The following is a 24323-nucleotide window of genomic DNA, read 5'->3' as shown; positions in this document are numbered from 1 at the left end:
GTATATTAATGTCTATATATGGAATTTAGAAAGATGGTAATGATGACCCTATATGCGAGACAGCAAAAGAGACACAGATGTAAAGATTTTTGGACTCTGTGGGAGAAGGTGAGGGTGGGCTGATTTTAGAGAATAACATTGAAACACGTATATTACCACATGTGAAACAGATGACCAGTCCAAGTTCACGCACGAAACAGCACTCAAAGCTGGTGCACTGGGACAACCCAGAGGGATGGGAGGGAGGTGGGGGAGGGGGTTCATGACGTTGGCGGGGGGTGTCACATGTATATCCATGGCTGATTCATGTCAATGTATAGCAAAAACCACAACAATACTGTAAAGTAATTAGCCTCCAACTAAAATGATTACTTTAAAAACGAGAAGAGACAGGCCAGCCCTTGCCTCTTTTGTGTCCTACGACAAACTGCTGATCTTTTACTGCGCGCCAGGCCCGGTGCTGGCGTCTGGCAATTCCCTGGGAAACAAGCCGCCCGGGTCTCTCTCCTCATGAGGCTTACGGTCAAATTTGGGAGAAACAAATAAACACATATTCAAGATCATTTCCGACAGCGAAAGGACAGCCTGAGGAACCCCGGCCAGCCGCGCTGGGGCTCTCACTCACGGCTGAGATCTGAGATCCGGCCTGAAGCGCCCAGAGCACTTGCAGCTGGTCCAACTCTGTGGCGATGAGAAGATCCCATGAGCACGTGCTGAGGGGGACGGCGGAGGTGAGAACAGAAGTCAGAGAGCACGGGGAAGCTCCCTGTCGGCCGAAGTCGCCAGGCGATTTCTACGGGAGAATGAGTGTGATCCGTGGGGTTCCTTTCTCACGGTTGCGCCACGTGGCTCGCTGTGAGTTCCCTGAGCAGGGGCTGAGCCCAGGGCATGGCAGTATACTCCGGCGAGTCCTACCAGCAGATAGGCATCGGACAGAGCACGGGGCAGACAGGTGAGGGGTGTGTGAGAGGGAGTGAGAGAAGGGCCGTCAGTGCCAAAAGGCCCGAGAAACACCCCTGGGTTACGGCGGCACTACCCTCACTGACTGTCAGTAGGAGACAGCAGCCGTCCTGAGGGGGCGCCCCTCCAGCTCGTCCTCCAGACTGGGCCAGGCCAGAGCACGCGGCTCCCTGCCTGCTCTCAGCCTGGTGTCCGGATTCCTCCGAAGGACCTGGGCTCTGGGGCCTCTCCAGTCCCACGGCTCTGCACTCGGGTCCTCTACCCTCTCTTGCCCTGAGTGCTCCCCTCACCTAACAGCCTGCCTCCCCGCTGCAGGCTTCCCAGATGCTGCGTCCTCTGCCTGCGGCATCCCCCTTTCCAGCCCCCGACTGCCTGGAACAACCGCTCATCCTTCACATCTCCATGTAAACCGCTGTCTGCCTACTGAGGATGCTCCTGGCTCCCCAGCTGGGGTTAGAGGGTCTCCATCTATGCTCCCAAGCTGGACAGGTGGGCACAGAGCCTGGAGCACTCGGAAGGCCTGGAGGAACTTTGGACGTGACACAAAGGGTGCCTCAATGAGTGATACGATGAGTATGATGTTCTGAGAAAATGAATCTGGCCATACAGTGCCCCGAGCTCTGAAAATTATCAGTGCGACCTTAGGCAAAAGTTGAATACACCAAGAGCAGGTGAACGTCTGCCTGCTGGGTGTCCATTCCTCTTCTCCATTTCCTGGTGCCGAACCATCCCTTTCTCTCATTCTCTGCCCACTAGTCTGGAAGGAGCTGATGCCACCCTGACTCCAGGGAAGGGGCTAGTAGAGCACCCCATGCCCCCGCCACAGTGACTGACTCAGGGACAGGCACGAGACCCTAGGTCAGTGCAACAATACTCACTTCCAGACTTCTGCTGGCAATATTAAGAAAAGAAGATTGCTTTTTTCCAGGGGTTGCTAAGCTGATTGGATGTAATGGAGCATTCTGAGAATGACACCAACCAAGAAGAAAGCAGAGACGACACATGGGAAGAAGCATATACTGACAACTTCGTCTGAACACTCAGACTCAGCCACAGCTTAGCTAGAACAGTGTGTTCAGCGGCAAGAGTCAATTAGATCCATTTGAGGCTGAAGGTGATTCCAGGGGGGCTTCCGTCACTTGCAACCAAGAATCTTAACCCACACCCAGAGGAGATCAGAATTAAGGCAACGACCCATCCCAACAACAAGAAAGTTCCAGTCATTTGTGGACTCGCAGTCCCTGAAGGTGATGCTTCAGTATCGATCAGGCAACTCCATCAGCCAAGATTCTGCTCGTCCATGTGACAGCCTTGCCACTGATTTGTCCAATAAACCAACCATGATATGCAGCAAACCACCTCTTACTGTTTCTATCTGCCTCAACTAAACCACTAACTCCATTCAGTAGACAAAGACCACAGTACACAGCTTTCCACTATTTAGCAAAAGTAAAACCCCGTCTTGCAAGAAAAATTCTTCTCCAGTTTGAAAGCTAGGAATGTTATGAATAATGTGGTTCAGAAAAGGTTTCCAGGTCTCTGTACTGTCTTCTAAATTGTTCTGTAAATCTCAAACCTCTCTTAAAAGTAAAGACTATTTTAAAAAGGGGGTGGGGGAGGGCTTCCCTGGTGGCACAGTGGGTAAGAATCTGCCTGGGCAGAACCCACATGCCACGGGGCAACTAAGGTCCTGCACCACACCTACTGAAGCCTGCATGCTCTAGAGCCTGAAACTGAGCCCGCAGCCCAGAGCCCGTGCTCCACAAGGAGAGAGGCCGCCGCAATGAGAAGCCCGAACACCACAGCGAGAGAGTAGCCCCCAGTCGCCGCAGCTAGAGAAAAGCCCATGCAGCAACGAAGACCCAGCATGGCAAAAATAAACAGTTAAAAAAAAAAAAAGGAAGAGCGTTCCCAGATGCTTTGTGCATCCCCTCCCCAAACTGTCCATTCTGAATTCATTTCAGTATCTTAATCTCTCTACCCGCACTGCCCCAGGTCAGGGCAAGAGTGTATCAGGAACTGTCACCTGTCACTGGTAGAGTGACGGATTCATACTGGTTGCCGAGGACTTTCCCGGCTTTAGCACTGAAAGCGCCACGTCCTGGGAAACCCCTCAGTCCCAGGCACCCGGGATGGTTCGTCACCCTGTGTATCACATGAAGCCCTGTTCTGCCTCCAGCCTTGTGTCCCTGCAGCCCCACCTCCACGCTCCACACACCCCTGGGCCCCACTCCCACATCCCGCGGCTCCACGTGGAGCTCCTGCTTGTCCCTGACCACTCTGCTCCGGCTGCCTCCCCCAGAGAGCACCCAAGAAGGGTTCCCCCAGAGCCCTGAACCCACAGCGACCCCCACACTTGTCACACCACAGTCACTGGCTCTGTCTTCCCCACCAGCCTGAGCACTCCCTTGGGGAATGGGCTGTTCTGTGCCCAAGCACTGTTCATGGCACTGTTTACAGCATTCTTTCCCAGGTCACTCTGGGATCTCCTAAGCCCCCCTTCAATATACAGATCACCAGGTTCTTCAGGCTATAACATGGATTAAGCTGATCTGCCCGATCCAGGGCTGGCAACTCAGGTTTCCAAAAGCACCCCACAGGCGCTGTGACCTAAACAATGAACCTGGGCAGTTCCCGGGATATTTCAAAGGAACCTGAATCCCTTTACCATTCCCTGGTTGGCCAGACGGCCAGGATGCCCCATTGGGCAGTGAGACTCAGCCAGGTTGAAAGTCTTCCCACACTGACTTTTAGGATTTTTACTCAAGAAGACAGCATAATGAGTGCAAACCCTGAAGTCAAATCCTGGTTTTGACGCTTTTCAGCTGTTGTCACCTTGGGTAAGTGACTTAACATCTTTGGACCTTAGTTTCCACTCTAGAAAACGGAAACAATAATACTTCCAACAACTCATAAGACTTGTGAGGACTAAAGGAAATAACACACAGGGAGTCCTTAACAAGGACCTGGCACTGAACATGCATTGGATAATCACTAAAGTAATTTAACAGGGCTCGAGTCAGGCAGAGTTAGGTGAGAGCCCGCAGGCACCTGGGTGCCCGAGCATGCCCAACCTCCTTTAGATAACCCTCCTCCCCTTCTCAGCCTCATCCACCCACCCCCTAAATTCCTGAAATCCTTAAGCCTCTCCCTTTCCCATCCAGCTGCCCTCCCATCTAAGATTCCTGCCTCTCTACACAGCCCCATATTTGTCCTAAGCCTCTCTCCTCCCCACGGCCTCTTTCATCCCAACCCCGCAAAACCATTCCTCGCTACGTAATGACTCCTCCTGACTCCCACTCTTTGAGACCTACAAACATTTATTAAGTGCCCGCTCCCTGCTAGAAAGGCACAGCTGAGAATTATGGCATTGCGTGTGTGTGTGTGCTGAGTCGTGTCCGACTCTCTGTGACGCTATGGACTGTAGCCCACCAGGCTCCTCTGTCCACAGGGATTCCCCAGGCGAGAATACTGAAATGGGTTGCCATTTCCTTCTCCAGGGTATCTTCCCCACCCAGGGGTCAAACCTGGGTCTCTTGCATTGCAAGCAGATTCTTTACCATCTGAGCCTCCAGGGAAACCCCTATTTTCCATTAATCCTCCCCTCGACCTCAAAAAAATACTAATCTCTACCTGTATGCTCTGCACCTCTCCCCATTCATTCATTTTTCTCTTTCTTTAAGCATCCGTCAAGATTCTATTGGGTGTCAGGCACAGAGCTAGATGCTGGGAATACAGCTTGTGAGCAAAACAAGCCACCTCTGCCCTCCTGGAAGTACCAGCTTAGTAACAGACACAAAAGTAGTAAAGACACAAAGGATAATTGCAGGTAGTGGAGATGAATCAAATGAATGAAATCAAGAGAAAGATCTAACAGAAAGGAATTGGGGCAGGGGAAGCACTTTAGGTAGGGATGTCTGGGAAGGGCTTGCCCCACTGATCAACACAGCTACTATTATTAGCTGCCTACTGTAGAAGAGACGCTGGCTCAATCTCTTTACACACACAACATTATGGAATCTTTGCACAATGTTCACCACCCCTATTTGCAGATGAGGAATCAGAGGCTCAGGGAGGTGAAGCAATTTGGCCAAGGTCACACAGCCATTCAATGATGAAATCAGGATCTGAATGCAGCCACTCTGTGCACCCTTGCTTCCCAGAACCACCTTGCCACCTACCTCCCGCTGAACTCTACTTCTGACTCTTTATACTCCCCTAAGAAACTAGTCGGGATTTTTTTTTTTTTTAATTTTTGTCCTTTACTGAGCACTGGTAGAAGCTTCCACCTTTATGTACATTCTCTAACTCTACCCTCAAAACAATCGTAGAAAGCAGGTGCTGTCACTACAGTCATTTTACAACTGAAGAAACTGAGGCCTAAATTCACGCACTCAAACCCACATCTGTCTGGCTCCAGGATCCAGACCTCTTGAACCCCTAAGCGGTTCGGCCTAAGAAATACCGCCCCGGGGAAGCTTGGTGCCCATGGTCCAGCCCCGGCGAGAACGAGGTCTGCATCCGTAAACTGAAATCTGCATCAATAACACCGAGACTCTTGAGAAGCGGAGCGACTTGCCCAAGGTCACACAAAAGAGGAGCTACGAGGTCGGGGTTCGAAGCCGGGCGCCCTATGTCCAGAGCCATAGCTCTTAACCAGCACACAGCCTTCCCCGAGCGCCTCCCTCGGCCTTCCGCCTCCGCTTTCACACTTCCCAGCGCCCCGGCCGGGATCTACGCGCCCGCAACCCCAGCTCCCGCCCCGCGGCCTCCCCCTTCTGCCCCTATACACTCACTTGAGGTGGTCCAGGGAGTGGATGTTGCGCGAAGACTTGCCGTGGCCCCCGCCCACCCAGCTCCGCGAGCGGCCAAACATCTCGGCGATCCCGGCCAATCGCTCGCCTCACGGTCTCATGCCCGAGCGGCCGACCGGCCGGGCGCCCGTGGCGGCGGCACAAGCGGAGGAGGCAGTGGCGCGGGTGGTGGAGACACCGCCAACCACCTTCCTCCCCGGCCCACAGTCCCGCACTGACATTCAGCCGGAACCGGCCGTTCGACCGCCGCGCTTTACGGCCGCCCGCCGCGAGGGATGCTGGGAAATGCAGTTCGCTCGCGAGGCCCCCGCGGACAGGACTCTGCGAAGGAACTACAAAGCCCGACGTGCATCATGAGGCCGCGGGCCGTGGCCTCGGAAAAGAGGCGGGGCGAGAGGAGGGGAGTCTGCAGCGTCTTAGGGGTGGGCGGAGCCCTGAGAAATGTACCTGTGAGGATGGGTGAATGAAAGTTACCACGGTATTAGCAATTATTACCTTTATGATAAGAATAAGAATAGCTGTTCCTTGGCGTATGCTGTGTGCCACTCCCGTAAGCACTTTACACATATTATTTAATTCTCACAACTACTCTATGAGATGAGTACCTTTATTATCCCCCTTTTACCCGAGGAAATTGAATCACAGTGGGGTTAACTTACCCAAGATCATATATAGTACGTGGCAGACCCAGGGTTCAAACCCAGGCGCCCCTACTATTATGCCCCAAGAAACGAAACTGCACCAAACCGGTTTGTCCTTCACAGTCTTTTTCTTTTTCTACTTGAGTTAAAAAATAAATATTGAAAGGCCTTTGAGCAACAGTGTACCAAAACCGAACGTCCTGTACTTTCAGTGGATGTCTCTGGTCTTCACCCCAAATCCATGCCAGTTCCAAAACATCCACCTTTTGAAAAATAAGGAAACACCCAACTTTTTACACCAGGCCAGAAGATGTATCTAAATTTCTCTCCTGGATTGGAAGTGGGAAATTCCATGGAGGCGATACTGCCCTGTTCACCATTCACCCTTTCCTACACCTCACAGTTATTTAAGGTCTACTGTGTCCCATTAACTGTGCTCAGGACAGAAATGTTCTCCCCAATACCTAGCACAAGGTTTGCCACATAATAGGTGTTCAACAAATATCAGAATGAATGAATGTTTGTTTCACCTTCAGCAGTTGGAGGATTAATGGTTTGCTCTATAATTCATTTAAAGGGGCATGAGACAGCCATGGAGAAAAAAGGACAGATTCTGGCCTCAAAACATACACAGGCCCAGCAGCTTCCAGGGTCCTTCTCTGGGCCTAGTTTCCTAGTCTGTAAAAATGGGTAACATACTGCACTCCCCCCAGCTGGCTCCAATTAAGCAATGCATGTAAAGCACCCAGCTCAGGGAGGCCTGAGATTTAAAAGTCTGGTTGAAACCGCTTTGGGAGGCACTTTGGGCAAGATCAGTCTCCTGAAGGATGTACAAGGGGTGCCCCTGAGGAGGGGAATCAGCGAGTGGAAGAGACTCACTGTTCTGTGACTTCTTGGTTGGTTGAATGTTTAACCACGTTCGTTATTATTGCTGTAAAACACGTTTTACAAAGGAAAAACAAGAAGCAACCCTACTACTGCAGGTCTGACCTGCCGGGAAGTTTCTTTACTCAGATGTCCCTGAATTTTATTATGCAGATTCCCCCCGCCCCGCCCCGACGAGCGGTGGATCTTCCAGCAGCCAGAATCTGCAGAGACGAACCGGGCGCCGATAGATCTTCCCCACCGTGGAAAACTGCCACTTTCGGAAAGGCCAAAATTTTCACTGGTGAGGTCCAGCGCCCCCGACCCCCACTCTGCCTCCTTTTTCAACAGGTAAACTGAGTCCCAAAAAGGCGTGGCGCCTATACTCAAGTCCAGCAGGGTGCTTGATGAAGCTCACGATTTCCTTTAGCTTTTGTAGCCTTACAATACTTCTCGGTTGTAACCGTGTTCTGAGTCTTTCCCCTCCCCCTACTCTGTCGCGGAACCGCAGAGCGAATCGGATTCGAGATCTGCCCCGGAATCGCTAAACCGACTCAGGAGCCGGCGCCTGGAGGGGCGGAGCGAGGCAGTATCCGCCCCCGGAAGTCTCGGGCCAATGAGCGCAGGCGTCAAGCGAGCCAATGAGCCCAGGGGATGGGGAGGCGACGAGCCAATGAGCGCGGGGAGGGGGCGGCGAGCCAATGAGCGCGGGGAAGAGGGCGGCGAGCCAGTGAGCGCGGGGATGGGGGGCGGCGAGCCAATGAGCGCGGGGCTGCTCCGGAGGCGGTGCTCGGAACGCGACCTGGAGGGCTACGCGGCAGCCGCAGCCATGGGCGCAGCGCCTTCACGGGCGCCGGGCGGGCTCAAGGAACGGCCGGGAGCGGCTGAGGAGACCGTCGCCGGGACTGGTCTTTGACGCTGAGCCGCGGTGGGGAGGGTGCCCGCAGGCGCCGCGAGGGCCAGTGAGCGGGAGCGGGGAGCATCGGAGGAGCCCGGTGCAGCCGCCGGTCACTTCGGGAAGGGGGTTGGGGGGGGTGCCTAGCCTGACCGCTGGAAAGGGTCGACAGTGCGGTGTGGCCGCCTCTGCGGGTGGGGTGACCCGCCTGACACCTCTCAGGGGCCGGGGCGCGTCCGCAGGGGCCGACGCACATCTCTTGAGGGGACGCCGCCGGGGCCCAGGGCTGCCGGGGCCCAGGGCTGCCTGGGCCAGCCCCGGGGAGCCCCTGGATGGCTGAACTGCCCCCGCGCCGGCCGCCCGGGCGCCGCAGTGGCTGAGCTCGCCGGGATCGCCGGGCCGCCGCCGCCGCCCGCCGCCCTCGCCGCCCGCTGCATGCCCGGCGCCCGGGTCGCGGCCCACCTGGACGCTCTGGGCCCCCTGGTCCCCTCCGTGCCGCCGCCGCTGCTCTTGCCCTCTATGTTCTACGTGGGCCTGTTCTTCGTCAATGTGCTGATCCTGTACTACGCCTTCCTCATGGAGTACATCGTTCTCAACGTGGGCCTCGTCTTCCTGCCCGAGGACATGGACCAGGCGCTGGTGGACCTCGGCGTGCTCTCCGACCCCGGCTCGGGCCTCTACGACGCCGACTCGGAGCTTGATGTCTTCGATGGTTACTTGGAGTAGGCTCGGCTGCCGTCCCCCCCGCCGTTCTCCCCACGACCTGCAACCCTCAACCCGGACCGGGGCCCAGGTCATGCCGCTGCTGTTGATTGAGGGCACCGCCTGGCCAGGGATGGGACCCCCAGGACGAGGCCCGCTTCGGCCGCCAAGGCCTGTAAGTGCCCTCTCTGCGCAGGATAAGGGCGGGCTGGGGCGCTGGCGAGGAAGAGGGAGGCAGCCCAAGCCGGACACACACCCCTCCCCCAAGCCTCTGATTTCCCAGTCCACATCTGTTTGGATGACGGGAAAGGCTGGATTTTTCTTAGGCCCTTAGTTAGGGTTGGAAGGCTTCCCCTAGTGAAGATGCCAGCTGTGAAGAAGGGAAGGGATGCAGGACCCAAGTGGCTTCCTGGTTAGCCATAGTAGCAACTTCACAGCTTGGGGAGAAAGCTTTTGCACCCAAATCCATTTGAGGCAGGCCTGTCAACTCCTCCCCCCTCCATCCTTAGCCTGCATCGATAGTGACCTTGCCTTTTGGGATACTCCCACTAGTCCTGGAAGGATGAAGACTTGCAGTGTTAAAAGAGGGAGGAAGCCAGGCACGGATCACCTTTGTCCTACGGCCCCTTGGAGGACTGGGTGGGGACTTAGAGCAAGGGTTCCCGGCTGACGCTGTGAGAGGAGAAACCTCCTTCAGCAAAGAACCCTGTACTTCCTGTGGCATTGGCTTGGCTGCCGCTTTGGAGTCAAGTTTCAGGGCGCCCCAGCTCATCAGTTCCGCAGCTCGAATCTGCAGGGACTGCCAGTTTCGCAGGCTGCTTTCACAGACGAGGCCAGCTGGGGCTTGGTGCTGCGGTGGCTTTGCCTGCCTGCTGTGTTTGCTAGGCAAACTCAAGGGGCTTGGGGACCAGCAGGAGAAGGAACTACAGAATCCTTGCACTGAGGTGTTAAAGCCCTGCCCAAAAAGCTGTGTCCGGCCCCACCTTGTGTGTTGGTGGGAGGGAAATGAAGATCCAGCAAGGAGGAAGACATGGCCAGAGTCACGGCCGGGAAGAGAGGCAGCAGACGTAGATGAGAGAGGCTCTGGTGAGGGTTCAGGGGGCGTGCAGGCATTTCTCAGCTGAGCCCCTCAGCTGGGTGTGCCAGGCAGTGTCCCGAGTGGCAGGGGACACTGAGGTGGTGGGCAGGGGCTCCTTTTGGATAATGGGCATTAATGCCAGTCACCAGCATGCTGCGTTTACTCCTTCCTGTTGCCTACGTTAGCCTAGATGACCATAGTCAGAGGCTGATGCAAGGTGGGCAGGACATACTAGCAGTGTCAACCTGGGGGGCTGACAGTGCGATTTCTTTGAAGAAAGCTTTATTTGTGCTCAGGGAGACCTTAGCAAGAGCCAAGTGCCTGGTGGCGCGTGTGTCGGCTGCTCTGCATACCTATCCAGTTGGCCAGCCTGCCTGCCATCCATCCATCGATTTGTTCTTTTCTTGAACAGATGTTTACCCAGTACCTAGTGCACCTTGGTGAACACAGTGAACAAGACAGATTCAGACCCACGCCTCTTGGCACTTGGTGAGAAAGACAAGCAGGTTCTCAAACAAGGCTGTGAGATTTTTGAGAGCTACAGTAGAAAGGCGTGACATCCCCTATTGCATTCACTACTATTTCCTTGCTTAGAACAGCTCGTGGCATCTAGTAATTGCTCAGTAAATGCTTGGATAAGTGAAACAGAGGACTGGGAGATGGGCTGCTTCAGGCAGGGGGTTCCGAGAAGGCCTGTCTGAAGATGTGACACCTTTAAGCTGAGCCCTAAATTGATGGAAGGAATCACATGTGATGATCTGGAGAAAAGCAGTCCAGGCCTAGGGACCCACTAGTGCCAAGGTCGTGAGGTGGGAGAGAGCTGGTTCTTCCAACAACTGCAAGGAGGCCAATGTGACAGAATAGCCCCAGGAGACGTTGTTAGTGGGGCCAAATCATTTGGGACCTGGGATGCCTCGGCCACAAGCAATGTGAGGCCATCGGAAGGTTTTAGGCAGGGTGGGACACAATTCCGGTCCACATTTTGCAGAGATAACTGATGGTTGTGGGCAGGATGAGCCATAAGGGAAAGTGTGGAGATTGGGAAGCCAATTAGGAACTGGTTAGTTGCTCAGGCCAGAGGTGTTGGAGGCTTGGATGAGGCAAAGTTGGTGAAGATGGAGAAACACAAACAGAGCAAGAATGCCTTTTGGAGGTAGAACCTATGGGATCCACTCAGAACCTGTACTGAGTGTCAATATATACCACGCCTGGTTCTAGGCCCTTTGTGTATTCACTCTTTGGGTCATTCAACAAATGTTAGCCCTGCCTGCTCTCACACGTTCGATCCCTGGGTGGGGAAGATCCCCTGGTGGAGGAAATGGCACCCCACTCCAGTATCTTTGCCTGGAAAATGCCACAGACAGAGAAGCCCAGTGGACTACAGTCCACAGGGTTGCAGAGTCGGACGCGACTGGGCACGCATGCGCACAGGCTCTCCTGCCGCACCCTCGCGGTCCCGCGGTGAATCCCTGCCCCCAGCCGAGCTTTGGACTTGCAGCGGTGCAGCTTGGCGATGAACGACTTATTTTATCTCTTCACCACATCAACTGCAACACTTGCCATTCAAAATGAAAACATTGGCACCCTCTGGACCAAGACGGGAAGCCCAAATGCTTCAGCATACTTTGCAGCCAACACTGTTTGAGCAGAAACACCACGAAGTGTATCTCAAGGACACCCCTGCAAAGCTTTCCAAGCGACAGGGCCCGACTCGGGCGGGTGGGGAGGCCCGGGGCTGTGGGAAACACTGGTGCCTGGAGAAATGGTGGGAACCAGGCACTGCGTGCCTTCTTGCTCAGTGCCAGATCCAAGCCTCGCTGGCCTAGCTCCCAAAGACCGGAAGTCCTTTGGGAAGGGGTGGCTAGTAGCAAGAAAAGCCTGTGGGAAAGATGAAAAGTGATCTGACTGCACCTACTCTCCTGGCCCCTTTTGTAAGCAGAACACCAGTAGTCAAATCTTGCTCCTTCTCGCTCTTTCTCAGGTAGACACAGTCTCCTGTTACATACAGGCCAATCCAGGAAACACTGACTAAGGATGTGGGCTCGCCAGGCATGGGGGACTAGGGTGATCTCAGGATAAAAGGTACACTCATTTTTGCTCCCTCTCTTTTTTTACACATCTCAGTTTCTCAAATGTTTGTTGAGCACCTATTTAAGGAGGCAGTATTAGGCTTCCCTGGTGGCTCAGTGGTAAAGAATCCACCTGCCAATGCAGGACACTCAGGTTTGATCCCTGGTTTGGGAAGATTCCCTGGAGGAGAAAATTGCAACCCACTCCAGTATTTTTGTCTGGGAAATCCCATGGACGGAGGAGCCTGGCGGGCTACAGTCCGTGGGGTCGTAAAGTACCTAGACTCAAGATAACCTAGGTTCAAATACCAATCCTAGTTGTGACCTTGGGCATGCTACAGTACCTCCCCAGGTGTCAAATTCCTCTTCTGTAAAGCAGGGATCATAATCTGCTTCATTTTGAGGATTGAATGAGATAAGATGTAAAGCTCTTAGACCTTCCCCTATGTGTGTGACACAAAGTTAACCACTATTATTGTACACTCAGGCCCTTGTGAATGTAAAAACCTGCAGGTACCCTCAGTTATGCATATTTATATCCCATGATGAGCAAGACAGGCTTCCCTTGTGGCTCAGCTGGTAAAGAATCTGCCTGCAATGCCAGAGACCTGGATTCCATCCCTGGGTCGGGAGGATCCCCTGGAGAAGGGAACGGCAACCCACTCCAGTATTCTGGCCTGGAGAATTTCATGGACTGTGGAGTCCATGGGGTTGCAAAGAGTGGGACAGGACTGAGCAACTTTCACTTTCTCTTCTTTCATGAGCAAGAGAGGACTGGCTGCCTGAGTGCTGGGCAGGTCCGGGTCTGGACCACCATGACAGACTTCCCACTCTGCCTGGCTGGCCCAGGACCCTCGAGAGGCCTTTCCTGTCACCCCGTGGTTTCTAATGGCCACCCAACCTGGAGACCCATGGCTGTGGTTTTCCTCGAATATTCTTCGTTGCCCAGGAGCGGGGACTGGGGACTAGGCGCTCCTTCCCGGGAGAGAGGGCTGCTGGCAGCTGGCCTGGGCACTGGGGAGAGGCCTCACGTCCCAGCGGTTCCACTGCAGAGGCAGCTTAGCTGGATTGATTTGTCCTGGTTCCTGATGAAAGCAGCCTCTGCCTGCCAGCGCTCTGTTGGCGTGGAGGGAGAGGAGGTCCTCTGCGCTGGAAATAGAGGGACTGGAGAGCGTTGCTGCCTGAGTCAGCATGGCCTGGGGGAGGCCAGGTTGGGAGCTAAGGGTAGGCAGACCAGGTCTGCGTATCACAGGGTTTCTTGGATGGCAGTGTCCTGAGTGGGGCCACAGCTGCCCCTTACTGACCCGCCTGCCCTGGTCTCTTGCTGGCAGGCTGGCCTGTGCCATCAGCAGAACACTCAGGCTGGGCATCTGGCTTCCCAGCTCAGAAACCCAAACCTCCCTTGGGGCCGCACATGATAGGTTCAGATGGTGGGAGGGGCCGCTCTCTCTTCCCCAGGTGGAGCTCTGGGGAGGGGTCAGGGCGGACGGGGAAGCCAGGTAGGAGGGAGACAAGTGGTGACTCGGGTTGATGGGTGCGCCCCCAGGCCCTGCTGCCTCTCCAGCTCTCTGAGGCCCCCTGGGAAGTGTGCTGGCCGCCCCATTTGACAGAAGACCCCCCATGTGTCCCAAGACAGCTGAGGTCCCGGGGGCCCCATTCCCTCACGCCCGAGGTGTGCAGACTGGAGATTTCATCCGAGGGAAACCCTCACAACCCTTGCCTCTGTTTCTTGAACTAAGAAATGAAGGGCTCCTGTCAACTTGACCACTGTATTCCTGGTTTATGTGCCAGCCTCCCCTCCTGGGAAACCAAGACCACAATAAAAAGGACAGGCAGCCGCATCCCCCTTGTCTCAGAGAAGGAAACTGAGGCCTGGAAAGGGGGAGTGAGGGGCCAGGGGTACAAAGCTGGCAAGACAGCCAAGCCCCCAACCCAGTGCTGAGGGAGGGTGCAGAGGGGCTCCCAGCTCCCCTCCTTGACTTGCGAGGCCTGCCTCATATGTTCTCTCGGTCCTTGGTCTGAATTACTTTTTTTAAACTTTATTTTGAAATAATTTCACAATTACACAAGTTGCAAAGAATTCCCATTTACACTTCACTCAAATTCACCAAGTGCATCCATTCATATTTGCCACTTTTGTTCATGTATACAAAATGCTTATTCAATGTGCACATGTATGTGTATATGTATACATGCTTCCATGTATGTGTATATGTATACATGCTTCCATGTATGTGTATATACAGGTGTACATGTATGAATATTTTTCTGAACCATTTTGAAAACAGTTTGCAGAGACTATGTCTGTTTACTCCTAAATATTTCAGTGCGTATTTCCTTTGAATGAAGGCATTTACATAAATCATCACAGTACCACTGTCAAAATCAACAAATTTAATGTTGATGACACTCTTAGGACCAGTCTGAGCCGTGACTGCTCAGATTTCGTCAGTTGTGCCGAGAGTGTCCTTTCACAGTAAAGCAGGGAGGCTGGGGAGGGAGCTGGGGTCCAGGATCCGATCCCAGGTCACCCTTGTCATCCCTTGTCATGTCTCTTGTGCCGTCTTACAATCCCTCAGCCTGTTTCTTTCATGACATTGACATTTTTGAAGCATGCGAGTCTGGTATTTTGTAGACTGTCTCTCGGTTGGGTTTGTCTGATGTTTACTCCTGAGTTTAGATTCAGCTGGTGTACTTTTTGGCAGGAATACCACAGGAAAGTGAGCATGTGTCCTGAGTACATCGTATGAGGAGACACGTGATGTCTGTCAGCCTCATTACCGGTGATATTAACTGACCACTTGGTTAAGGTCTTGCCTGCCACCTGTCTCCACTGCAGAGTTCCTGTTCCTCCCTTTATAGTTTATGATGAAGTATGTTTGTTCCAGAGCTTAATTTCTTAAAAATATGCCTTTTTCATGTGAATTTATTTGTAAAAGACAGTTCATGTCACTGAAAAGAGAAAACCAGCATCATTTGGCATGGATAAAAATACCGAGTGCCAAAGTCATTAACTTTTGGACAAATACTAAAGCCAGCTAAAGGCACAGGGCCCTCAGTTCTTGGTTAAAAAGTCAAGTTAGCAACTGTCACATGATAAACTCTAGCGTCAAAGTGGAACTTTCTTCTCCAGGTAACCATAAGGATTGGCCAGGAACCAAAAAGCCAGGCCCTGGCTCCCTGGGTGTCTCTCAGGTTTATCCCAGGCCATCTCCGTGGACCCCCTAAGACTGGTGCTTAGAGGCTTTGCAGTCAGATTTGGGTTTAAGTCCCAGCTGGACTAGGGCCTTCACCTCCCCAAGCCTCAGTTTCCTTCTCTGTAAAATGGGGAGGATAGTGGTCCCTGTTGAAGGGCTCAAGTCTGCCTGCCAATGCAGGAGATGCAAGCAATGAGGGTTCAATCCCTGGGTCGGGAAGATCCCCTGAAGGAGGAGATGGCAACCCACTCCAGTATCCTGGCCAGGAAAATCCCATGGACAGAGGAGCCTGGCGGGCTACAGTCCAGTGGGGAGCAGAGAGTCAGACACGACCGAGCTGTGAAAGCAGTTGAAGGGCTCTTGCACGCCAGGTGAGATGGTGATGGTCCCGCAGTTGATTCTTGATCAGCGATGCCATCGGTGGTGGTGGTGTGTCAGACCCAGAGCAGGTCGGCCCAAGAAGCCTTCCCCCTTCTCGAACCCCCTTCCTCTGTGGGGGCCAGTTGCCAAGGAGGGTGTGTCTGTTGGGCAGCCTTTGAAGTCGTCCGAGCGTGGTGATAACTGGTGCCCAGTGAGCCAGGTGATGCTGGTACCCTCGTAGCTGGCAGCCCCTGCCCCAAGCTTGGGGGTGGCTGGGACCTGCTTCCAAGTGTCAGTCGCCCCCTGAAGGCAAGTTCCATTCCTGGGAATCCTTCCTGCCAGGGGCCTTGGCTCGGTGGTTGTAAATAACTGCATCTCCAGTTTCCCCTGAGTGTCACCCCATGAAACAGGTGGGGCAGGGCTCATTAGCTCCATTTGACAGGACAGAAAACTGAGGCTTGGGGAGGCTCAGGGACTTGCCTCAGACACCCTGCCGCGAGGGGGCCGCATGGCGCCTCCTGGCCACACTCCCGGTGCTCCCCCTCACAGGCGGCCCGGGAGGCAGTGCGCACGCCTCCGAAGCCTAGCGCGAAGCCTAGCGTGAGCTGGCTGTGGATGCCCTGCCCCCTCTCAGGCACTTGCTGCTTTGCACTTTGGAGCAGAGGAACCTGGCCCAGGCTCCCTTTTTGCAGGCCAGGAGTTTCTAGCTAGAATTAATGGTCTCAGCATTTATCTGTTGCTTTCTTTTTATGACAGACAATCTTGTTTTTTTCATTCACGATAGTGACATAAAGATTGCTTTTAAAATTGTGGAATTTGCGGGGGGAGAAAACAGTGCAGTAGTTCAGGTGGTTCTTGGGTGTGGAGGGACTCAGAAGGCCTCGTGGAGCCTGGGGCGCAGGCCAGCTGGAGTCACTCCTGGACGAGGAGTTATCACAGAACCTGTGGTTGAGAGGCGTCAGCCGCCAACACAGAAACCAGCATTCAGACACTCTGGAGAAAGGGGCCAGGACCCTGGCTTCCCCCTGGAGCCTGGACCCAGGCAGACAGGCGAGGTCTCCTTCGCCCTCCCGCTTCCGGCCACGCACTCGTCCACCAGCCACGGCAGAGGCCTTGCTGTGCACGGCCTGGTGCTGAGATGGCAGCGGAGACCCTGGGCAAGTCATATCCGCTGGCGTCTGTCTTTATGGCTTCAGTTGGCTGGTGGGTATGTGGAGAAGGAGGAGTGGGCAGTGGGTGCCCAGCAGGCAGAGCTTTTTGGAGGAGGGAAGGGTAACCCCTGTAGAAGGCCCCCTGAAACAAGGAGACCCCCATTCCCACCCTGTGTGTTTTCTAGCTGAGAACAGGTGGGGATATGGAGGAGAGGGGCTGTGTGTGCTGAGTATTGCAGGCATTTCACCAACACAATTTCATGTAATCCTTGTAACAAACAGCCAGCAGTTTGCTTCAGATGGGGACACAAGCCCAGAGAGGTTAGGTGACTTGCCTGAGGTCACACAGCTAGGAAGGGGCAGAGCCTGAAGGACTCGAGACTGGCCAATTCTGGACCTCACCTGGGCTATCCCCGAGGAGCAGGAGAGTGGGACGGCCCAGCTGCACAGAGAATCCTCTTCCAGTATATCCAGAGCATCGCCCCACCAGCACTTTTAAGGCACAGATCTCAAAGCATCTCCGCAGAGATACCAGACTGAGACATTGCTTGTTAAGATGAATCAAGCACCCAACTATCATTCTGATGACAAACCAGTCAGCCAGCCATTCCTTCTGTCCAGCTCTGGGGAATGGCCTGGAAGGAAAGGTTACAGTTTCAGAAAGAGAAAATATCCAAAGCCAATAGCTGATGAATTGTCAGTCATGCTCTAAGGATATCAGGAGGTGGGAGAACCTATTGCCTAGATTCCCTAAGCTACAGCCTCAGGATGTTCTCAGCCCGGGGTTTCTGATGCCGGAGGAAAGAAATGAACTAGGTGCCGAGAGGAACTGAGAAAGACACTGGGGTCAGACCACAGAGGTTCAGATCCTGGCTCTGCCATTTAAGAGCTGTGTGACCTTGCTTGGTTAATTTAACCTCTCTGAGCCCCATCTAAACTCAGGGATGATGGTCCTACTTGGCTCCACCCTCTGGGGTTGTTTGAGGAATAAATGAGCTAAGTCATGAGTTGCAGCAGATAGTACAAAGTGAGCACAGGTGCTTGATAATTTGTCAGCTGGTTTGCTGTGAGACCAGACTTGCAAGTCAAAGAAACGAGGAGGTTGGTCTCTAACGGCAACAATGTGTGGCACAGATGCGAGGAGCCAGGACATCCTCCCGCCACCAGCAGAGGCCTGGGGCCACGCCTCTGTCCTCAGTGTGCTGTGTGACTTAGGACAGGTCACTGCCCTCTCTGGGCCCCTTCATGCTCTGGAGTGACCAACTCAGACCAGGGTCTCCCAAACCTCATATGATACCATCAACAATTTTTGCCACATTTGCTTGCCTGAACTGTTACCTGAACTGTTGTTTATGCAGTTAACACAAGTTAAACATACACTTACAAGTGTTAGTTGTTCAGTCATGTCCGACTCTTTGTGACCCCATGGACTGTAGCCTGCCAGGCTCCTCTGTCCACAGGATTCTCCAGGCAAGAATGCTGGAGTGGGTAGCCATGCCCTTCTCCAGGGGGGTCTTCCCAATCCAGGGATCGAACCCAGATCTTCTGCACTCCAGGCAGATTCTTTACCATCTGAGTCACGGGGGTTATGCAGTTACTGTCTTCAAACCAGGGGCTTTCTTTTTAAAGTGAAATTAATGTGATGGAAAGAGAGGATCTTTATGGTATTACTATCAGAAAGGGAAGACTGGCGTCAACCTCCATAAATAGAAGGTGACCCCGCAGATGAACAATGAGAACAGAGGGTGTTAGTGAATTCCAGCGGGAGCTGGCGCCTGAGCCTGTTCCTTCCGGAAGTCAGCACGTGTGACAGAGTCTCGCTAGCCAGACTGACGCTTGCCTGGGACTCGGGTTGTTTGCAGTCGTGAGCATTGGGAGGGGAGTGAGGCCGTGTTCCAAGTGGGGGTCCCATGTTCTCTAACAGCCCTTCCCCCCAAATCTGAAATGGGCTCAAGTTCAGTCCCCTGCCTTGAAGAGTGTGCAGTGAGCCCTGGTAATGGTGAATTGGAATAACAATTCTGCTCTGCTTTCCTGGATGCCAGAGGTCTGGGGAGCTCCACGCTGACCGCTACAGGGAACCCTAGAGTCCCCATGGGGGAGGGAGGTCTGCAGAAGGTGGGCTCCTGGTGGGACGGGAGGGGAACTCGTGAACACTCCTGGAGGATGGAGCTCTCCAGTGCTCTGGTTGCAGCCCCAGCTTCCCCTCGGGCCTGCCAGGTCCTGGGTCATCAGTGGGAGCCGGGGACGTTCTCTGAGCGGTGGAAGGCTGTGTTCCTAGCTGAGCTGTAGGAGGTGACTCTGCCGAGGACACGAGAACCTGACCGGATGTGGCCCCTGCCAACCTCGCTGTGTCTCCCCCAGGGCTGGGCGTCCCAGGTGGCACTGCAGTAAAGAACCCGCCTGCCACTGCAGGAGACGCAGCAGATTCAGGTTCGATCTCTGGGTTGGGAAGAGCCCCTGGAGGAGGGCATGGCAGCCCACTCCAGTATTGTTGCCTGGAGAATCCCATGGACAGAGGAGCCTGGCGGGCTGTGGTCCATAGGGTCGCAGAGAGTCAGACACGACTGACTTAACTTAGCACGCGCGTACTCGTGACCAGCCTTCAACCCCTTTCCACCCCAAACCAAACTGCAGGAGGTTCTGAGACCTGGTCACCAGTCCTCCCACTATCTGGCATGTCCTTCATACACACCTTTCCCAGACGCTGGGCTCCGTCTGTTCCCTGTGCTTCCTCCTGGGTCAGTTACCTTTGGCTGCAGTTGCTCCCTAGATGTGTTTCAGAGGCAGAGACTACACTCATCTCAGGGTCCCCAGTGCCCAGGTCAGGCCCGGGCATACATAGGGCATGAGATTATGTAGTGTTTAAAATCTCCAGTGGAAAAAGTCCTGGAGAGCTGAGCATCCTTAAAAAGTTTCTTACTCCGTCTGAACCTTAGTGTCTTCATCTGTAAAATGGAATCATAATAGTACCTAACTCCTGGGGTGTTAGGAGGGTTGAATGAAATGACCCGTGTGATGCTCCATCTCAGGTGTGCAATCCCCAGGAGCTGACCCCGGAGCAAACAATTCTAGTGCACATTGTTTATTTGGAAGGTGATCCAGGGGCTTCCCAGGTGGTACTAGTGGTAAATAACCCACCTGCCAATGCAGGAGACATAAGATCTTCCCCTGGATCGGGAAGATTCCCCTGAAGGTGGGCATGGCAACCCACTCTAATATTCTTGCCTGGAGAATCCCATGGACAGAGGAGCCTGGCGGGCTACAGTCCATAGGGCCTCAAAGAGTTGGACACGACAGAAGCAAGTTAGCATGCTGTGCCCAGGAATTAACTGATGTGGAGTGGGGCAGTGAGACGGGGAAGGAATGTATCATCTAGCAGGTCACCTCCACGGCCCTGGGCTCAGTCCTGCTCAGGAGCTCTGGGAGCAGTGTAATGGAGAATATAGCTCTGAGTTGCTCCAGCCGCCACACGAGAGCTGGGGTACTGAAAGGGTGAAAGTGTCAGGCTCTCAGTCATGTCTGACTCTGTGACCCCATGGACTGGAGCCCGCCAGGCTCCTCTGTCCATGGAATTTCCCAGGCAAGAATACTGGAGTAGATTGTCATTCCGTTCTCCAGGAGATCTTCCCAACCCAGGGATAGAACCTCAGTCTCCTGCATTGCAGCCGGATTCTTTACCACTTGAGCCCGCAGGGAATGGGGTATTGATCCCCAGCTTTCTGGCCTTCACCAGTTGGAAGGCAGCTGTGGAAAGATATTGGCTCTGCCTGCACTTGCAGCCTGGAGCCCAAGCAGGTTCTGGAGGCAGAGAGGCCTCAGGCAAAGAGGTGGGTTCCTACAGCTGGAAGCTGCGAGGTTAGGGTGCCTCGGGAGGGTGAGTGGACTAGGTTGGGTGCGGCACCCACACTCTGCCTAGGGCTCATGGTGCAGAGTAAAAGCTCAGGAGGGGGCACCTGCCCTGATCGTGACTGTCTCCATCTTTATCACTATTCCTGTGCCAGCCTTGCCTCCCACAGTTGAGTAACTTCAGGCAGGTCCCAACTTCAAACAGGTCTGAACCTCTGTTTCTTAACCTATAAAGTGGGGAGATCGTGGTTCTCAGCGGAAGCAATTCTGCCCCCTTGGGTGGCCCTAGGGAATGGGGTGAGGAAGCATTTTTATTGTCACCTTTGGGACCAAGGATGCTTCTGTATACCCCAGAACAACCCACCTGCCATGTCAGAGAATTGTCCTGCCCCAAATATCAGTAACTCCTGATGAACAAGAGTACGTCTGGTACTATTTTACATGTGTATTACATGTATAATAGTGCATGTTAGTAACGTACAAGTTTTAAAAATTATTATTTTCCTAATACTTATTTATTTGGCTGTGTCAGGTCTTAGCTGGGGCATGTAGGATCTTCTTTGCCCAAAGCACATGGGTTTACTTGTCCCACGGCATGTGGAATCTTAGTTCCCCAAGCAGGGATCGAATCCATGTCCCCCGCGTTGGAAGGTCAATTCTTAACCCCACCAGGGAAGCTCCTAATGTATGAGTTTTATGTGATGCTTGATGACGTTTGCAGAAGTAGTCGGAGCTGACATCAAAGGTGGTGAGACTCAGAACTGGGGCAGGACTTGGGGCTCTAAGGGGGGTGGGCATGGGAATGTGGACCCAGAGAGAGAGGGGGGCAGGAAAGGAGGACCCGCAGGGAGCCAGGTGTGGAGGATGGCCTGGGAAGATGGGCCAGGCGGGGCTGCTGGGTAGCTTGGCTGTGGCCACAGCCTTCCTGTAGGCAACCAGGCATCTTCCCGGCAGGGTGGGAGCTGCTGCCAAGCCCTGCCCATTCGCTGGAGCTAATGTCAGCCAGCTGACCCCAGGCGACTCTGAGCAAGCTACTCTCCTCCTTCCTCAGGTCCTGAGATGCCCCTCCTGGGGATTTTCTGCCAGGAGTGAGACAGTCCTTCCTCTCCCAGGTGAAACCACTGCTTCTCCAGCCTGATGCTTAGAAACCAGACACATTCATTAAAATTTTTTAATAAAAAATCATAGGGGACTTCTGTGACAGTCCAGTGGTTAAGACTTCTTCCAGTGTAGGGGGTACAGGCTCAATCCCTGGTCAGGGAGCCAAGATCCCACATTCCCCATCTTTTGTGCTCAGTCCTGTCCTAACTCTTTGCGACCCTATGGTCTGTAGCCCGCCAGGCTCCTCTGTCCATGGGATTTTCCAGCCATGAATACTGGAATGGATTGCCATTTCTTCCTCCAGGGGTCGAACCTGCCTCTCCTGCATCTCTTGCACTGCAGGTGGATTCTTTACCTCTAAGCCACTAGGGAAGCCCTAAGACTCCACATACCTCCTGGCCCAAAAAACCAAAGCACCAAACAAGCAATATTGTAACAAATTCAGTAGGACTTTAAAAATGGTCTATGTCCAGAAAAGAAAAAAAAAAATTACAGGACAGCATTGCCAACCTAAGGTCGAGGTTTCTGGTGGTTCCCCAAATTCAAATCTCTTGATGGATGGGGGCAGGTCAGTGCTTCCATACTAGTAACACCCCTTTGTCCCTCTTTGCCAGGCCTCTTCCCCTCTAAAGCTCCGTGCCAACAGAGAGGTTCCCGTCCGGGTCCAGGACGGTGGGACAGAGAGATTGAGAAGGAACGCTAAGGTCCGGAAGGCACGTGCCCCTACCCGAAGGGTGAGGCAGGGGTGCCCGGAGACCTCGCCTGCCTGCAGCGTCGTGCACACAGCCTCGTCCTGGCTTCCGACCTTCCACCTTCTCAGTGGATGTTTACACGAACCCAGCCAGAGTCAGCCTCCCTGCTTTCCACCCCCGGCTGCGTCTGCTTACCCCACTTAACCTTCAGAGAGAGAAGCGACTCCCAGCTCTGTTTGATGCCAGTGGAGCTCTAAGCCCTATGGGGTCTGTCCCGAGGCCGGGCTTAGATGCAGCGACTACTTCCGAGAGAGTGACTCAGAAGGAAAAGAACACCTGGGAGGCTCAGGGTGGGGTTTGGACTCATTCATTTCAAGTTGTTTGCTCGCCAACAAGTTGCCAGAACTGATACATTGTGCCAGGGGTGGGTCAGCCACCCCTCCGGCCAGAAATATTTTTTGAAAATGTGAGTGGTATGAATACTTGACTTCGATAAACCTGTAAAAGCAATACTTAGGAGGCTAACTTCTTTCAATTAAAAAATGTATGCAACTCCAACCCCTGGGGGCCCTGCTTTTTTTTTCTCCTTTGAGATTTGGGAAGGGAGTCCTTACACAGGACCTCTGATAAAAGGGCAGAAGAGTCAGGACTTCCTCAGTTGGAGATCCAGTGGGGCTTGGAGGGTCTATTCAAGCTGGGCTGGTGTGGGAGTCCCACCTGGGCACCCTCCTGGTGTCCACAAGCCTCTGACAAGCCAGGACCCACCTCAGGTGTGGTGGGAAAGGCCTGATGGCCAAGCTGAAAGTCAGGCCCGAATCCCAGAGAAGCTGGAGGTGGGGATCCCCCGTGTTGGGTGTGTTGTGTGGTGGTGGTTGCTAGTGGCTAAGTTGTGTCCGACTCTTTGCACCACCGTGAACTGTAGCCCACCAGGCTCCTCTGTCCACGGTATTTCCCAGGCAAGAATACACTCCAGGAAATCCCATTTCCTTCTCCAAGGGATCTTCGCAACCCAGGAATCAAACCTGCATAATTCCTTACCGCTGACCAACCACTTGGCGCCTGGTAGACCCCCCTAGAGATGAGAGGAGTGAGCGGGTGAGGGAAAAGAGCAAACGGATGACTGAAGCCAGGTCTGCTTGCAGCAGTTCTCTCCAGTTTGCAGAACACCTGATGCTTTTCAAAGTACCTTCACGTACACACCGCGTTTAACAAGGAGTGGGTGGTCAGCTCCATTATACAGGTGAGGAGACAGAGGTGTGGGAGAGGAAAGGCCTTTGGGTGATTCTAAGAAAGGATGCTGAGAGGTGCGAACAGAAGACATCTGAGAAAAGGGGGAGCGGAAGGAGGGAGACATTTCTTTGGGGGAGAAGCCTAAAGGGAAAAGCATGTGTTTAAAAATGCATGGACAAGACTTCCCTGGCAGCCCAGTGGTTAAGACTCTGCTTCCAATGCAGGAGATGTGGGTTGGATCTCTGGGTTGGAAGATTCCCTGGAGAAGGAAATGGCAACCCGCTCCAGTATGCTTCCTTGGGAAATCCCATGGACAGAGGAGCCTTGGTGGGTTACAGTCCACGGGATCACAAACAGTCAGACATTAAAAAAAAAAAGACATGACTAAGCGACTGAACAACAACATACACACACACACACACACACACACATATACACAATTTAAATGCCTTAAAAAATAAATAGGACTTCCCAGGTGGCACAGTGATAAAGAATCTGCCTGCTAATGTAGAAGACGCACGATACATGAGTTTCATCCCTGGGTCAGGAAGATCCCCTGGAGGAGGAAATGGCAACCCACTCCAGTATTCTTGCCTGGGAAATCCCATGTTCAGAGGAGCATGGTGGGCTACAATCCGTGGGGTCACAAGGAGTCAGACACGACTGAAGACCTATCCACGCACACATCTCTCATTTAAAGTCGTCACTATGAATAATTATAGC

General features: G+C 53.6%; 2 protein-coding genes across 7 annotated transcripts in view; one reads left to right on the top strand and one right to left on the bottom strand.

Moving 5' to 3' along the window:
* CLEC16A (C-type lectin domain containing 16A) overlaps positions 1-6007 on the bottom strand; it is a 233074-nt gene extending 227067 nt beyond the window's left edge. For 4 of the 5 annotated variants that reach the window (XM_065924327.1, XM_065924329.1, XM_065924328.1 and 1 more), the window contains exon 1: positions 5757-6007. In XM_065924327.1, the coding sequence (XP_065780399.1) occupies positions 5757-5836 (80 nt within the window). In that variant the 5' untranslated portion in view covers positions 5837-6007. The remainder of the gene's footprint in view (positions 1-5756) is intronic. The other variant, XM_065924332.1, reaches the window with a different exon arrangement.
* A 2047-nt stretch (positions 6008-8054) lies between these two features.
* On the top strand, positions 8055-22928 carry DEXI (Dexi homolog). Of its 2 annotated transcripts, XM_065924326.1 has the most exons (3): positions 8055-9051; positions 11936-12036; positions 22293-22928. In XM_065924326.1, exon 1 carries the CDS (start codon positions 8610-8612, stop codon positions 8898-8900), a length of 291 nt encoding a protein of 96 aa, XP_065780398.1. In that variant the 5' UTR covers positions 8055-8609; the 3' UTR covers positions 8901-9051; positions 11936-12036; positions 22293-22928. The 2 variants fall into 2 exon arrangements, with proteins under 2 accessions (XP_065780398.1, XP_065780397.1); XM_065924325.1 differs by lacking the exon at positions 11936-12036.
* Positions 22929-24323: the final 1395 nt, after the last annotated feature.

This window comes from Muntiacus reevesi, chromosome 2 (assembly GCF_963930625.1).
Source record: "Muntiacus reevesi chromosome 2, mMunRee1.1, whole genome shotgun sequence".
Taxonomy (NCBI): domain Eukaryota; kingdom Metazoa; phylum Chordata; class Mammalia; order Artiodactyla; family Cervidae; genus Muntiacus; species Muntiacus reevesi.
The sequence above is the reverse complement of the archived record's forward strand: the minus strand, read 5'-3'. Positions and strand labels throughout refer to the sequence as shown.

Coding starts and splice junctions, on each gene's coding strand:
- DEXI (XM_065924325.1), top strand. CDS start 8,610: ATGCCCGGCGCCCGGGTCGCGGCCCACCTGGACGCTCTGGGCCCCCTG.